The 15,806-nt window shown below is 51.8% G+C and overlaps 1 protein-coding gene across 2 annotated transcripts in view; it reads left to right on the top strand.

The window, feature by feature from the left end:
* SCAP (SREBF chaperone) overlaps positions 1 to 15,806 on the top strand; it is a 37,953-nt gene extending 22,147 nt beyond the window's left edge. Inside the window, exons 9-23 of one of the 2 annotated variants that reach the window (XM_074156880.1) lie at positions 607 to 701; positions 4,765 to 4,863; positions 5,811 to 6,029; positions 6,891 to 7,306; positions 7,962 to 8,156; positions 8,770 to 8,971; positions 9,827 to 9,942; positions 10,055 to 10,393; positions 10,487 to 10,625; positions 11,914 to 11,999; positions 12,154 to 12,236; positions 13,398 to 13,564; positions 14,131 to 14,211; positions 14,474 to 14,680; positions 15,561 to 15,806. In XM_074156880.1, coding sequence (XP_074012981.1) covers positions 607 to 701; positions 4,765 to 4,863; positions 5,811 to 6,029; positions 6,891 to 7,306; positions 7,962 to 8,156; positions 8,770 to 8,971; positions 9,827 to 9,942; positions 10,055 to 10,393; positions 10,487 to 10,625; positions 11,914 to 11,999; positions 12,154 to 12,236; positions 13,398 to 13,564; positions 14,131 to 14,211; positions 14,474 to 14,680; positions 15,561 to 15,806 — 2,690 coding nt within the window. Of the gene's footprint in view, positions 1 to 606; positions 702 to 4,764; positions 4,864 to 5,810; positions 6,030 to 6,890; positions 7,307 to 7,961; positions 8,157 to 8,769; positions 8,972 to 9,826; positions 9,943 to 10,054; positions 10,626 to 11,913; positions 12,000 to 12,153; positions 12,237 to 13,397; positions 13,565 to 14,130; positions 14,212 to 14,473; positions 14,681 to 15,560 lie in introns of both variants that reach the window. The other variant, XM_074156879.1, reaches the window with a different exon arrangement.

Raw genomic sequence — 15,806 nt, 5'->3', positions numbered from 1 at the left:
TAATCGAGGGCACTGCTTTTTAAGATTGGTGTGTGAAGCGTTGGCTAAACAAGTCATTAAAAGCGTTAATAAGAGAGAGCTGTATCTCCTGGTATAGATATTTAGCACCTTGTCCTCTCGTGTCATGAATATCCTAAGTGCAGTCCACAGGTCATAGGAAGCTCTGCTGAGTCTGTAATAAAATGATCTTCTCTATTATAGATACCTGTAAAAGGATTTGAGTGTGCTCAAACCTCCATAAATGGAGTTTGCAAACTTAAAAGATGTTTCTAAACATCAGGGAAGAGAGATTCTAGAGTGATGCCTAGAAAAATCTACCTAGTTTTAAAAATACAAGTGGTTTGTATCCTAGACCGAAAACAGGACTCAAAACCTCAATGGTCCTTGAGACTCCTGTATTGCCCTGTGCAGCACCCTCCGACTGCTTAAATCAGGGCAGGTTTGGGAGCTGAGAGGGACATCCTGAGCTCCCTTAAGTGCCTTTTTTTTGCCTGTTGTCTATAGATGCCTAATTTTAAAGATAGAAAATCCAGTTCCCTTTTGCTATGCTCGTGTCTGTCCTTTTAACAGTCTCCTTTTAGCTGTCTTTGCATGTTCTTTCTCCAGGTTTGAGCAACGAGAGCTGGTCCATTATGAAGAACATGGCGACAGAGCTTGGGATCATCTTGATCGGGTATTTTACCCTCGTCCCGGCCATCCAGGTGAGCGTGGCTGACTGGTTTGAGATAGCAGGAATGGAGTGTGCGATATTCTGCTCCTCTCTCTGCCTGATTGGTTTAAGAGTCTGTTAGTGGGTCAAGGAAGGTGATTCTGCCCCTCTGCTCTGCTCTGGGGAGACTCCCCTGCAGTGCTGTGTCCAGCTCTGGAGTCCTTGGCACAGGAAGGACATGGACCTGTTGGAGCAGGCCCAGAGGAGGCCACGGAGATGCTGGGAGGGCTGGAGCCCCTCTGCTGTGAGGACAGGCTGAGAGAGTTGGGGGGGGTTCAGCCTGGAGAAGAGAAGGCTCCAGGGAGACCTTAAAGCCCTGAGGTCCCTGAGCGACACCGTACCAGGCTCCCCAGCCTCTCACCCTGCTCACCAGTTGCCTGTCTCAGTGCTCACTGGTGATCACACACTGACACCCATCCTCTGACTCACTTCAGTTGCTGGTGACCCAGACACATGGTCCTTGTTCCAGTTGCTGGTGTTTAGACTCTGCTCCTTCCAGTTGCCGGCTCTACAAGCCCTGGTGCTGGATGGCTGCTCTGAGCATCAGGGTGGACAGTCTGTTTGGGGCTCTTTCCCCAGATTGATGAATCTGTAGGTTCTTACAGCCACGGACGTCACTGCCTCTGTTTGATGGATGGGTACATGGAGAGCTGAAGGTAGAATGATCTGTCAGGGGTCGCACTGCTGGGTCTGTAGCACTGAAAACAGCGTCTTCTGCCTTGCAGTGTGGTACTTTCTCTGCTGCACCGTCTCCTTTTCAGGACTGTGCTTTGCTGAGATGTGTCGGGAAGCTGACACCATTGGATTTCTGATCCTTGACCAAGCAGGGCTCGTTCCTGGCAAGCTACGGGAGCACAAGTGCTGCCCAGACAAATCCTCATCTCCACTTCTGCAGCCAGATTTCATGGAGGTGTCAGCCTGTTGTCTCTGGAAATTGCTAGCAGGCTCAGTCAGCAAATGAAGGCAGGAGCACCCCAACATCTCCATCGGTGGAGGCTGCTCTGGGCCCTTGCTATGTTCTCGCTGGCCAGGCGTGACCTGTGGGTTGTGTATATCCTCGCTTTACCATCAGTAAATTGTTTCACCATCATCCTTGCTTTACTCACCAGTACAGACCACAGATTAAAGCGTATTAGGCTCTAAGAAGATTAAATGTTCAGGTTGGACTGGACTGAACTTCCCAGTTCCTGAGCTTCTCTCTCAGTATCCAAGAGGACAGCAGGGGAGGAGCTACAGTAGAATTCCCAGGCTACAGCCAGCCACCTATTGCGGCCTAATTTTTCTTTATTTGAAGCTGATTGCAGAGATTGCTGAGCTCAAAGGCCGGCATGATCCATCCTTTGGGCCTAAATTGGGCTCACGAATATGGTCTAGTAGCACCTTTTGGCCTCTGTTTCATTGCTGCGCTGCTTGACCTCAGAAAGAGAAGGTTGATGGTATCTGTCATACCATAGTGCCAGCAGCCCCGTCGTGTGAGTACCGCTGGGACAGTTCGCTTTCGTGTCACACTCGGCTGTAGAGCGCATGCTGATTGCGGGAGATAAAGGAGTGTGATAAAAGGGACAGGGCAGAGCCACAGAACGGTGTCAGCAGAGCCGTGGGGAAAAGTGACACCGTGCCCCCACCCTCATCTTTTCTCCGTTAGACTCCTCCTGTTTCTTACAGCGTTTTGACACGTGTGGTGACATCCTCTCTCTGCTCTCCCTGTGACCCTGCCTTTCCTTGGATGCTTGCTCTCTCCAGAGGAAGGATCTTGCGGGGATGCTGTCTGTTTAAAGCCTGACGGCTGCTCTGCTGGAGGCTGCTGGATGTCCTTTATCTCCGTCCCTGAGAGTGAAGGACACTGTACAGATAATGTGCTGTGCTCGCCTTGCAGAGTCCAAGGAAATCTGGCAGAAAAAGAGCCAGGCTGCGTAAATCTGGCAGGGACCTTTGCTCCGGGCTGTCAGAGGGAGCAGAAGAGGGAGGGATTTCCTTGCTGAAGGCTCTCACCTGCCCCAAGGGATGTCGTGGGTCTTGTCTTTCTTTTCACTTACTCCTTAGCAGTGCATCTCAGCAGAAGGAAATTTTCTCTGTTTTCTGTGGCTCTCCTTGTCCTAAAATAGAGTTTGGCTTCAGATGAGAATTATACACACACTTTAAATCCCTCTTGATTGCGAGCAGCAATGAAATCCTTTTGCCTCATGTTTCAGGTGGGTAGAGACCCCTGCTCTCCTGGCACAGAGTCACTGGGGACGGTCCTGAGATGCTGCAGGGGTGTGCGCTGAGCGCTCATCCTGTGTTTTTCATCCCTTATCCACTGATAGCCCAATCCTGCGCCCAGAGAAATCACTTTTGGGTGTGCGGTATCCAAGTATAAGAAGATTTTGGATTTCCAGGGCTAGCAGCTTCTCTAATCCTAAGTGGAGTAAGTGGAGGTATTAACGGAGTGAATATCTCTTGAGGCAGAGCTGCCATTTGTGGAGCCTGTGTTTGCTGAGGTCTGGGTGAAATCCAGATGGACGTTGCTTTCCTTCTGGTTTTCTCGTCAAGAGAGGAACCTGGGTTGTGTTTTCATCCCTCTGATTCCAAAAATTTCCTCTCAGATGTTGAGGAAGGGGCTAAAGAATAAAAAAAAAATGATGGGAACCCGCTTCCTTGTGCTGCTGTCGCTGGGAGGTCTGGGGAGGGGCTGCTGACCTGCTGGGTTATCTCATTTCATATCACACTGATTTTTAAATCACCAGCAGTTGATTGCTTTATGTTTCAAGAACAGTTTGGACAGTTTGGGGAGGCTTCAAGGTTTGTTTAGAGGTTATGGATGGCCTTTCATGCCATAGAATCATAAGATCATAGAATGGTTAGAGTTGGAAGGGACCTTAAAGATCATCTGTCTTCATATCACTGTGCTGATATTGGTCTCCAGCCTTACGCAAGAAGCTGGGGCAGACATAGACAGAAGGGGGCTAAAAGAAATCCATCTTTATGGCCTCTCTCCTTCCCTTTAGGTGGATTTATCCTGGCTTGGTCTGCAGGTAGCGAGTGTGCCACCCCGCCAGCAGGCAGGCAGGGAATGGCAGTGGGTGTTTGCCAGCTGCAAGCGAGGGCCAGAATCTTTAATCCATTTTTTAGCCTAAGGTTTTTACTCCTGTTCAGCTTTCTTGATCTCTCTATGTTTACAAGATCCCTTTTTGGGTCCTGACAGCTCCCGACAGAAATTTATACCTGCAAGGGAAGTGAGACACCTCTTAAAAATATTTTAATTCTGTGTTGCTTTGAAGTTTTGAATGTCGTGGGGGAGAGGGGATGGCACTTTGCTCTAATGGGGATTAGGGTGAGAGCGTGCATTCGGTTTATAAGGATGATTTCTGCTGCTGGGCAGAAGCTTTTAATCCTTATTTCTGCAATGGCACCTGCTGGGGAAAATGGAGCATTACAGGAAAATGAGGAAACACTGGCTTTTGCAAACATTATTTCCTATATATTGTTGTTTAGAGACCTCTGAGAATAGGGATGACTCTTTAATTCCAGAGGCACAGGGGTGGAATTTGCCATACATCAGTCAAAAGTGTGATTTAAGCAGAAGTAGTTTACTGGGCTTCTGGAGAATGGCTAGAAACGAGTACACAGATGGGCAGTGGAGAACGATCGATCCTCTTCCTGAGCAAACTGTGTTCCTGGAGGAATTTTCAATCAGGGCTGAGGTTTATGGGGAACGTGCAGGAAAGGGTCACCACTGGAGGCTGTTTGGCTTTGTGATCTGAAGGCTGAGAGCTCAGCCCTGCCATGGCTTTGGGAACTGGGAAAACATCCTCTGCTGCTTTTTCCTGTGGTGCTTTGATGTTTTATGCCTAAAAAGAACAAAGAATGCGAACCCGGGTGAATATGCTCTTCAGTTCTCACATGGATTTTTTTAGCACCAAACTCAACTAGTACAAAATATCAATAATAGGATTTCTCAGTAAGATAGGCTCAGACCTGCGCTCTGGGCAAGACTTTGCCGAATTTCCCTTCTTCTCAAGTTGAAATATCTACCGTTGTCTCTGCTGTAGCTAATCAATGTGTCCTGTCTGCAGGAGTTCTGCCTCTTCGCTGTGGTGGGCCTGGTGTCTGACTTCTTTCTGCAGATGTTTTTCTTCACTACCGTGCTCTCCATTGACATTCGCCGTATGGAGGTAAGGAAGGGCCGAGAGCACGGGGGGTTGCCTTGGATTTTCCTCCTCTGCTGTTGCAGAGGGATTAAAGGAAGCACAGCCTGTGATTTTCACTCTCTAAACAGAAAAACAGAGCTGTAAAAGTTCCGGGGCAGTATTTTCTTGGTTACTGAACCACAGAATCCCAGAATGCTATGGGGTTGGAAGGGACCTCTGGAGATCACCTCTTCCAACCCCCTGCCAGAGCAGGTCCACCCAGAGCAGGTCCCACAGGAACGTGTCCAGGCGGGTTTGGAATGTCTCCAGCGAAGGAGACTCCACCACCTCTCTGGGCAGCCTCTTCCAGGGCTCTGCCACCCTCAAAGTGAAGAAGTTCCTCCTCATGTTAGGTGGAACTCCTTACGTTCAAGTTTGTGCCCGTTCCCTCTTGTCCTGTCCCTGGGCACCACTGAAAAAAGACTGGCCCCATCCTCCTGACATCCCCCCCTTGAAGGATTTCTAGGCATTGATCAGATCCCCCCTCAGTTTTCTCTTCTCCAGATTAAAAAGACCCAAGTCCCTCAGCCTTTCCTCATCAGAGAGATGCTCCAGGCCCCTCATCATCTTTGTAGCCCTTTGCTGGACCCTCTCCAGCAGTTCCCTGCCCAGAACTGGTCCCACTGCTCCAGATGTGGCCTCCCCCGGGCAGGTTACATGTACACAGGGATTGGGGACAGGATGCTTGAGGGAACAGGACACCCTCAGGTATATAAATGTGCAGATTTGAGGTAGATGGGCTGGAAGGAGACACGGTCACAAAGAGGTGACGATGGCTGGTCGAAGAGGAGAGTGTGTGCTGGAGAGAAGCTGGGACAGATCGACTCAAGGGTGAAGGTGGGAGCCCAGACGTGTGCGTGTATCGAAGACAGCTCTCTCTGCACACACTTCTCATCACCGTGTCTCTCATGGGTTTGCTTTTCTCCTGGCAGCTTGCCGATCTGAACAAACGCTTGCCAGCAGAAGCCTGCTTGCCCCCGGCGAAGCCTGTCAGCCGCTCTCAGCGCTACGAACGCCAGCCGGCCATGCGACCCGCCACCCCCCACACCATCACCCTCCAGCCCTCGTCTTTCAGGAACCTGCGCCTGCCAAAGAGGCTGCGGGTGATTTATTTCTTCGCCAGGACCCGGTTGGCCCAGAGACTCATCATGGTGCGTCCTGTGGGGTTTGTTGTCTGGTGTCCCTTCCTGCTGGACACAAACCCAGCCCAAAGAGGCTTCCACAAAGGGAAAAAAAAAAAAGCCCAACGTTTTTTCACATCCTTATTCCCCTCCAAGACTTACGCTGCCCTGTGGTAAATATAGTTCAAGAAAGAACTTCCTGAGAACATCCCTCTGCAGGCATTAGCTCTGCTGTTTGCATGATCTTTAGCTGGTAGTGGGTAATTTTCTGATATTTGCTTTGAGACAAAAATCTGCTTCTATATAAGCAGGTTTTCAAGGTCTGTCTGAGTGGAGAGAGAACATTTTTACAGAGAAGAAATCATGTTCCTGCAGATGATGTGGACTAAAGACATGGAAGTATTTTGCTACATGAAAGGCAAAGGCTTTTCCTTTTGCGGGTGTAACTGCAGCAGTTACAGCCCCTGCTTGTCCCCCCCCAGCTCTACAAACCACAGCCCAGTCTGTTGCTGTCGACTCACAGCGATGGCAGTTTAAATTAAATTAATACACTGTGGCTGCTGCAGGAAGTCTTGCAGAATCTGCAAACCAGAACCCCAAATTAAGCCTTTCCAGCCCAGTTTGAGGGTGGCAGACCTGCTGGTCCCAGCATTTCTGGGGGAGAAGTGGGGTTCCCACCACGGGGTAGAGTGGGATGGCTCACAGGAAAATAGCATTGAGTTTTTGTGTGTGCTGTGCAACCTCTCCTGGTCCTCTTAGAGGGTGGAGTAAGACATAACTGAGTGTGGAGTGTACCCGTGGGATGTTGTTGATCACCTCAGAGGCTAATGAGGTGTTGGAGTGTGAAGCCCACGTACTAAACGAGCTTGTCTCCTTGCCCATCGTGTGTAGGCTGGGACGGTGATCTGGATCGGAATCCTGGTTTACACGGATCCTGCTGGTCTCCGCACCTACCTCACGTCACAGGTCACCGAACAAAGTCCTTTGGGCGAAGCAGGTCTGCCTCCGATGCCTGTTCCTGGAGGGGTCCTGCCTGCTGGGGACCCCAAGATTGATCTCTCAGTCTTCCCGTCGGACCCTATACAGCTGTCGGAAAACCAGACGCAGCAGCGTGAGCAGAAGTCGGGGCTGGAGACAAACCAGCACACTTGGGCCCAGGGACCAGAGGGCAAAGGGAATGGACAGACGGAGCTTGGGACGGAAGCAGAGGTTACCTGGGGAGCGGAGGATGAGGAAATTTGGAGGAAGCTTTCCTTCAGACACTGGCCCTCCCTCTTCAGCTACTACAATATCACTCTGGCCAAAAGGCAAGTGGGCTGGTGTCGAGTGCCACAGGCGCTTTGAATTCCCTATGGAATTGATTCCAAGTGTTTTTCTTTCTTGTGTCCCTCATCCTTCTCAGTTAGATATTTTGTGTTCCATGTTGCTTACTCCAAATGTGTCTTCGGGAGGAGACAAATTCTCCAGGACTGTTTGTCTGAGAATAAGGGTTGTGTTTCTTTCCTGTGCCCTCGGGTGTATTACTTGCTTTTTGTCTTTCTTCACCCTGGAGGTGATGTTTAGAATTTTGTAAAGCAATATATGATCATGGGAATGGTACATGTGAGGAATAGAGACAGCTGAATTGAAGAAACTTCTTGTTGAGATCTTCTGGCCTGTGGTGCACAGGGAACTGGACCAGATCATTGTATCCTTACTTAAATCTGCGTGATCCATTTGATCTCATTGGTAGTTCATTCCACTGTTGGCTCCTAACCTCTTCCACAGAGTTAAAGGTTAAGACCTGGGAAATATCTTCAGGGTAAAATATTTCAAAGGAGGTCTTTAGTTTAGAATACCTGGAAGTACATCCTGAGACCTACCTTGGCTGGTAGTGAGAAGATGGGCTGGGTAACGCATTAAAGCTTTTCTGTCTTTGTGTTTGTTTGTTCCTAAGCTGTTCTCGCCTTTCCAATCCTTCAGATACATAAGCATCCTTCCAGCAATCCCTGTCACGCTCTACCTGAACCCACAAGAGGCCTTAGAAGTGCGGCATCCCCAGGAGGCCAACCGCTACCACCCCTTCTTATCTTCCACCGGTGGGAAGCTGGATGCTGGAGCTCAGCCTGACCAAGCCTCATCCAAGCTGCAGGGACACCAGGACGTCACCCTTTACAAGTAAAAGAGTCCTTGATATACAACCTTCTGACCGTGCCTTAACTCCCTCGGAGACTCGGGATGCTCTTTGGTTCTTCTGGAGGGGAAAAAAAAGGGAAAAAAAAACCAACCTGAACTGTTACTCCTCGCAGCACACGTGGTGCATTATGGGGTTTATCGCTGGGTAACAGGGACAGGAGTTCATTTTTGGGAATAAACGTGGCGATTCAGTAATGCTTTATTGGGCATTAGATCAAACTCTCAGGCAAGCAGGAACCTTCTTTTCCTACCAAGCTCCCAGCTTGCCCTCTGAACCTGCCATTCTCCTTTGGCTGCGTCCAATGCACTTTATAGTATCCCAATCCCCACCTTTTTCTTGCTGTCTTAATTACTATGTACTTTTCTTATTGAGAAGTCTGAAAATCTTTTGAAATTTATATTTCCCATTAAAAAGTCTTTCATTTTCCAGAAATCACTAGAGTTCGTTAGTTAGTAATTTTGCTCAGCTGAAAAATTTAGACCAGCAAAACATGCAAAACTTTCCCAGTATTTTTCAAGTCTGTTTGTGGACTAGTAATTGGATTTTTTATCTCACCTTCTTTTTGTCTTTGTATCCGTTTGTGTCTCCCACCAGGGTGGCAGCTCTGGGTCTGGCCTCGGGCATTATCCTGGTCCTGCTGCTCTTCTGCCTCTACAGGGTGTTCTGCCCCAAAAACTACGGGCAGAACGGGCTCTCGCACAGCAGGAGGAAGAGGGGGGACCTGCCCTGTGACGATTACGGCTACTCCCCTCCTGAGACCGAGATCGTCCCCTTGGTTCTCAGGGGTCACCTCATGGTAGGTTGGAGGGGAGCAGTCCTTAAAAGAACAATATTCTACTGACACATCTCTCATTTTCTTTATTTTATTTAAATAACAGGCCTCACAAAGGACAGATCAGGTCTGCAGCCTTAGTGTAATGCAGCCATGGAGGCTAACGGCTGGGGAGAATCTTATATATATACATATACATATATATAAGGATATTGTAGCATGAAGTTTCCTGCAGGACTTTTCCATTTCTCCCTGGGACTTGCTCTGAGCTTTTTGCAATCGCTGTTTTTACCTTCTCATTGTAGCCAACTGTTGGCTTTTATTGACTGGGCCGATCCAGCCTTCTTTGCTCTAGATTCCTGATATTTAATGCCTACAGGATCCTTTTTTTCCCTGCTTCCCAAAAGTTACTGTGTAGGTTTGAGCTGTTAAATGTTGTTTCCAGTGCTCATGGCCTTGCATGGAACTGTGCTGCTGCTCAGTTCGCTTGTTTTTCTTGAGGGAAAAGATGTTTCTTCCCATTCTGAGATGACACAAAGCACTCGGGCATCCAGTCAGGTGGAGTTTGCAGTGCTGTGCCGTGTCTCCCAGAGAAGCTGCACCTCTGTGCCTGATCCTACGTCTCTTTGAGCGATACTTTGTCAGAAAAAGGGAAGACAGATGGAGTCTGTTTGATTTGCAGCATCTAGTGCTCATCTAGGACTCTGGGCAGAGATGGACCCATGTTCTCAGAGTATCCATAGGTTGCTAAGCCAGCTACATAGTTTTGACATAAAATTTATCATCTATATAGTTCCTCAGGCACACACAAGGTGATTGTCAGAGTGCAGAGGCCTCGGTGGTGCTACGTGCTCAGCTGTGCTTCTTCTTCCTTCCCAGGACATCGAATGCCTGGCTAGTGACGGGATGCTGCTTGTCAGCTGCTGCCTGGTGGGCCAGATCCGGGTGTGGGACGCTCAGACCGGCGACTGCCTCACCGTTATTCCCAAACCCAGGTAACTGGGTTCTCTACCACGTCGTTCAACTGGTGCAAACCCCTCGGTGAGAAATCAGAACCTCCGACGGTAGAAGTGGGAGGACTGACCTCCTTTTCTTTCTGCCTTTCAGGTTGCGAAGAGACAGCAGCGGCATTTTTGATTACCAGGAGAGCTGGGATCACAGTCCGGATGGCAAAAATGGTCTGGATGACTCCTTTGAGAACAGTCACCAGCTCAAGAGGATGCTCGGCCCTCCCCAACCTCCGCTTTTCTGCGACCAGCCCGACCTCACCTCTCTCATCGACACGAACTTCTCCGAGCAGGTGAAGGTGGCTGAGTCGGAGACGCGGCTCCGCTCTGTGGGCAATCGCCAGAAGGAGAGCGGCTACGACTTCAGCAGCCTGGTCGGGAAAGTGTACGAAGAGCACAGCTCTTCCAACTGTGTGAACTTCACTGGGCTCTCAGCCCCGCACGGACAGGCTGGATTCTGCGTGGGGGGCGGCAGTCCCCGCTCCCTGGGCTGCGGGAGCGAGGAAGGAGGCTGCGGCGGCCGCAGGAGGAGCCTGGGGGATGAGTCTTTTATGGGATTTGACAAATCATCGCCGCTTCCTTCCTGGGGAGGAGACTTGGAGAGTTCTGTCTGGAGCCTGGACCTCCAAGGGAACCTGATTGTGGCTGGTCGGAGTAACGGGAAGCTGGAGGTGAGGAACAAGGCACTGGGGCCAGCTGCCGGCACTGCGATGGCTTCTGTGCAGAGCTGGTGTCTCAGGGCAGAAATTCCTCTTCTGCACTGAAAATCTCAGTGTTTCAGCTTGGTTCTGCCCCTCTGCTCCACTCTGGGGAGACACCCCTGCGGTGCTGCCCCCAGCTCTGGGGCTCAGCTTTTTGCTTCAAACCCTGTATCGTTCCCAGAGAATTCCTATTCATTGTACTTCATTTCATGATGGACCAGGAACATTACGTTATGACAGGGTGATCTTTAAGCTTCTTCAGTCTTAAAGAGCTGTTATTATTGCGAACTAACTGAAGAATTTTTTTCCTTACACCAAGAACCTCCTTTAAAATGAAATATTTCAACACTCAGGAACCAGGAAAGATGATAAGCAAAGTACTGATCAAACGAGAAGCTGTTTCGAATAGTTTAAAAACTGATTTTAGGTCATAATAGCCACTGTCCTGTAATTCTTTCCTCAAGCCCATCTCCTCAGGGCTGTTCTCCATCCCTCCAACCCCAGCCTGAGCTGAGATGGGGGGTTGCCCCCACCCAGGGGCAGGACTCTGCACTTGGCCTGGTGGAACCTCACGAGATTCACATGGACCCACTTTTCCAGCCTGTCTAGGTCCCTCTGGATGGCATCCTGTCCCTCGGGTGTGTCATAGAATCATGTTTTGGGTTGGAAGGAACCTTGAAGACCAGCCAGTGCCACCCCCTGCCCTGGGCAGGGACACCTCCCACCAGAGCAGGTTGCTCCAAGCCCCCTCCAACCTGGCCTTGAACCCCTCCAGGGATGGGGCAGCCACAGCTTCTCTGGGCAACCTGGGCCAGGCTCTCACCACCCTCACAGCAAAGAAGTTCTTCCCCAGATCTCAGCTCAATCTCCCCTCTTTCAGTGTCAAACCCTTCCCCCTCGTCCTAGGGCTCCCCTCCCTCATCAAGAGTCCCTCCCCATGGTGTCACCGCACCACTCAGCTGGGTGTCATCTGCGAACTTGCAGAGAGCGCACTCAATCCCGTGTCTATGTCATTGATGAAGATTTTCTTTGAAGAAAACAATTCTATTCATTGTTTCTGCTGTGGAACAAAAGGGTGTTCACCTGAGAGCTCGCTGCTTTGCTTTAAGATAGACTAAGGGCACACGGGTGGTGTCATCAGTGGTGCCGGGGGGGCGGGTTGTGGCACAGCACAGGTTTGCTGGGACGTGGATCAACAACTCCTCGATGTACAGGGCTCTTTGGGCAGGATCACGACATTAACCCCTTCTCCTTCCAGGTCTGGGATGCTATTGAGGGGACCCTCCGTTGCAGTAACGATGAAAGTCAATCTGGCATCACCGCCCTCGTCTTCCTCAACAACAGGTAATTGGGTTTGTGCTCGGTGGTGTCCCGCAGGGGGAGGAGAACACGTCGTGTAGACAAGGACCCTGGCCCTGCTTGGGGTCTGGTCTCGGGACTCCTCACCCCACGAGAGCAAGGAAGGGCCTCTCCTCACGTGCCTGCGTTTCCCCCTCAGGATCGTGGCTGCCCGGCTGAACGGCTCCTTAGATTTCTTTTCGCTGGAGACACACACATCCTTGAACCACCTGCAGTTCCGAGGTAAGCGATTGCCCGAGCGTCCTGTGAGCTCTGCCCCGCTGGTTTTCTCCAGTGTTTTCTCCAGGTCCGGAGGCTGAGGGATGTGTTCAGGGTCAGCTCTGCCCTGTACCTCTTTCCTCTCCCGCTTCTCACATATTTTTTCCTTCAGCAGGGTCTGTTCTCACTTGTTTGCACACCACATAGCCCCACACAACCACAGAATCATAAAATTGTCCAGATTGGAAGGGGCCTTTCAGATCGAGTCCAACCATCAACGCAACACTGACAAAACCCACCACTGACCCATGTCCCTCAGCACCACGTCTGCCCGGCTTTTAGATACCTCCAGGGATGGTGACTCCACCACTGCCCTGGGCAGCCTCTTCCAATGCTGCACAACCCTTTCCAGGAAGACATTTTTTCCCAATATCCATCCTAAACCTCCCCTGGTGCAACTTGAGGCTGTTTCCTCTTGTCCCATCACCTGTTCCTTGGGAGAAGAGACCCACCCCCCCTGGCTACCCCCTCCTTTCAGGGAGTTGTAGAGAGTGAGAAGGTCTCCCCTCAGCCTCCTTTTCTCCAGGCTGAACACCCCCAGCTCCCTCAGCCGCTCCTCACAAGTTCTCCAGACCCTTCTCCTTGGTCTCCAGACCCCTCACCAGCTCCATTGCCCTTCTCTGGACATGCTCCAGCCCCTCAATGTTCTTTCCTGTCTTGAGGGGCCCAAAACTGGACGCAGTCCTTGAGGTGGGGCCTCACCAGTGCCCAGTCCAGTGGGACCATCACTGCCCCTGTCCTGCTGGCCACACTGTTCCTGATACAGTCCAGGGTGTTGGTGGCCTTCTTGGCCACTGGGCACACTGCTGGCTCATATTCAGTTGGCTGTCAACCAACAGTGTAGCCTGAGGCTTCAACACAACCACAACACACACAAACTGGTCCGTGGTGGTAACTGGTCTGTCGTGCGGTGGTCCCTTTAGTTCTAGAGTGGTCTGGAGGGGAGAGAAGCTCTGGCCTTACTCCAGGAGAATGGTTGCATTCCTGGAGGGATGCCCTGGGATCCGCAAGCTGTCCTCTTTGGAGGACCAGGTCCAGATTCCTTGAAGTTCAGCATCCAGACATCCCCGATGCCACACCGTTTCCACTGCAGCGAGGCCTTTACCCTGCATGTCTCGCCCACAGGAGCCCCGAGCAGGAGCAGCATCCCCTCCTCGCCCGTGTTCAGCAGCAGTGACATCGTCACGTGTCAGCTCACCCACACCGTGTCCTGCGCCCACCAGAAGCCCATCACGGCGCTGAAGGCTGCAGCAGGACGGCTGGTCACCGGCAGCCAGGACCACACGCTCAGAGTAAGGCTCCCTCACCTTCCTCCCGGGGTGTGGTGGTGCTTCTCCCTCTTTGTGGGACCTTGTGAGACCCTGTGAGCTTGTCTCCTGCCTGGGTGGGGGGCAAAGCGGAGGTGTCTACGTGCACAGAGGTAGGTGTGTGTCTGGGGTGGGGTGGTTGGTGGTTCCTGGAGGTCCCCGTGTTGTTCATCTGCCTGGATGTGGCCCTTTGGTGGAGCCAGAAGGACAGAGCCCCGTGTGAGCTGTCTTTAAGCAGAGCACGAGATCCTCTCACCTTAGGGCTGGGAGACTTCATCAATGGCAGGGTCTGGGTGCTGGGGTGTCCCCCATCTTCTCCCCGTCCTTTCCCTGCCCTGTCACTGCCCGGCAGCCATCACCCTCCTCTCCTGCCCTTGGCAGCAGCGTGCCCTCACTGTCCTGAATCGGCTCTGACTCTGCCCTGAGAGGGGGGGATGGTGGTGAGGAAGATGAAGTGACGTCTCCTGCTTCGTTAGATAAGGCTCAGGGGGTGTCGTCCTGCAGCGCGGCCGCCCCCACGGACCCTCACATCTGCTCCTCCTGCCCCGCAGGTGTTTCGGCTGGAGGACTCGTGCTGTTTGTTCACGCTGCAGGGTCACTCGGGAGCCATCACCGCTGTGTACATCGACCAGGTAGGGCGCAGCTGGGTCTGCGCCTCAGAAAGTGTCCCTATATCTGGCTGCTGAGCCACTAAACTCCAGCTGAGCTTTCCCGACCCTTGTTCCTGTGACCTCCTGCAGCCTGGGAGCGTCCCCGGAGCACGGGACGTGCTTCCCTAGGGAACTGGCCTGTGTCTTGAGGGGCTCCTTGTGTCCATGGCACCGCGGAGCCCCGGGGTGGGATGGAAAAGACACCGCTGAGGTTCCTGATGTGGCTTTGCCCGTGTCCTTGCAGACCATGGTGTTGGCCAGCGGCGGCCAGGACGGTGCCATCTGCCTTTGGGACGTGCTGACGGGGAGCAAGGTCAGCCACATGTACGCCCACCGAGGGGACGTCACTTCCCTCACCTGCACCACCTCCTGCGTCATCAGCAGCGGCTTGGATGACATCATCAGCATCTGGGACCGCAGCTCCGGGATCAAGCTCTATTCTATCCAGCAGGTTGGTAGCCAGGGAAGGGTTACGGGTGCTTCTGTGGACCCCTCCAAAGCCCGTAGCCACCTCTGCTGGGCTTGTAATTCTGAAGGGAGCCCTGCTGAAACTCCACACGCTTTGGAAAACTTCCCTTTTTGTGCAAAAGCTCAGAAAAATACCAAATCTGTTGCTTGGCCAGATGGCATCGTCCCGCTGCGGGGCTCTGTGGCCCCGTTCCAGCCTGTCTGGGGCTGGGCTGGCAGAGGGGCTGCAGCCAAGTGGCCACTTGCCCACCACAGCCTCCTGCCACGGGCTTCTTCCCAAAATCCATCCCAAAACTATCGCTCTCCAAACTGGGTTTGTAGTTTCGGAAGCCGATGTTGGTTTATTCACAGCGCCGGGTGCGTGGGGGGATTTCTCCTGCCACCAGAGCTCTCTCTGTGATTTTTATACACGTTTTACAACATCATTGTAATATTAGTAGCTCCTTCCTCTATGGGATTGGTCAGTAATTTACATACGATGACACCATCAAGGGATGACACGCTCAAGGGAAGGGTCTTCACCTGGACAAGGGTCTTCTTGACCCATGGGCGTGATTTTTAGTGTTAGAATGAAGGTAATTCAGCTCAGGACACTCAGAATTTTCGCTTTCCTGCCGAGTTGGCGTAAACTTCTCCGAACGTGTAGATTTTACCATCCTCGAGGTCCTTACCCTCAGTGTGCCTCCTCGAGAAGGGTACGAAACCTGCCTCCCTCGATTAGGAGTTCTTTTCATTAGCTTTTCATAAACTGGAGGAGAGACTCCTCGTTATTCGTGAGAATGCACGTTAAGGCCTTTCAGCACTTAATTACTAATAACATCTCAAGGCTGTATTTTGAATAACGGCCTTGTCGTTGGGTGCAGGAGATGGGCTGCGGCGCCAGCCTGGGCGTCATCTCCGACAACCTGCTGGTGACGGGGGGCCAGGGCTGCGTCTCCTTCTGGGACATCGGCTACGGCGACCTCCTCCAGACCGTCTACCTGGGGAAGAGCAACGAGTCGCAGCCCGCCCGGCAGATCCTGGTGCTGGAGAACGCCGCCATCGTCTGCAACTTCGGCAGCGAGCTCAGCCTGGTCTACGTGCCCTCAGTGCTGGAGAAGTTGGACTGA

This window comes from Numenius arquata, chromosome 12 (genome assembly GCF_964106895.1).
Source record: "Numenius arquata chromosome 12, bNumArq3.hap1.1, whole genome shotgun sequence".
NCBI lineage: Eukaryota > Metazoa > Chordata > Aves > Charadriiformes > Scolopacidae > Numenius > Numenius arquata.
This window is presented reverse-complemented; position numbering and strand designations above follow the sequence as displayed.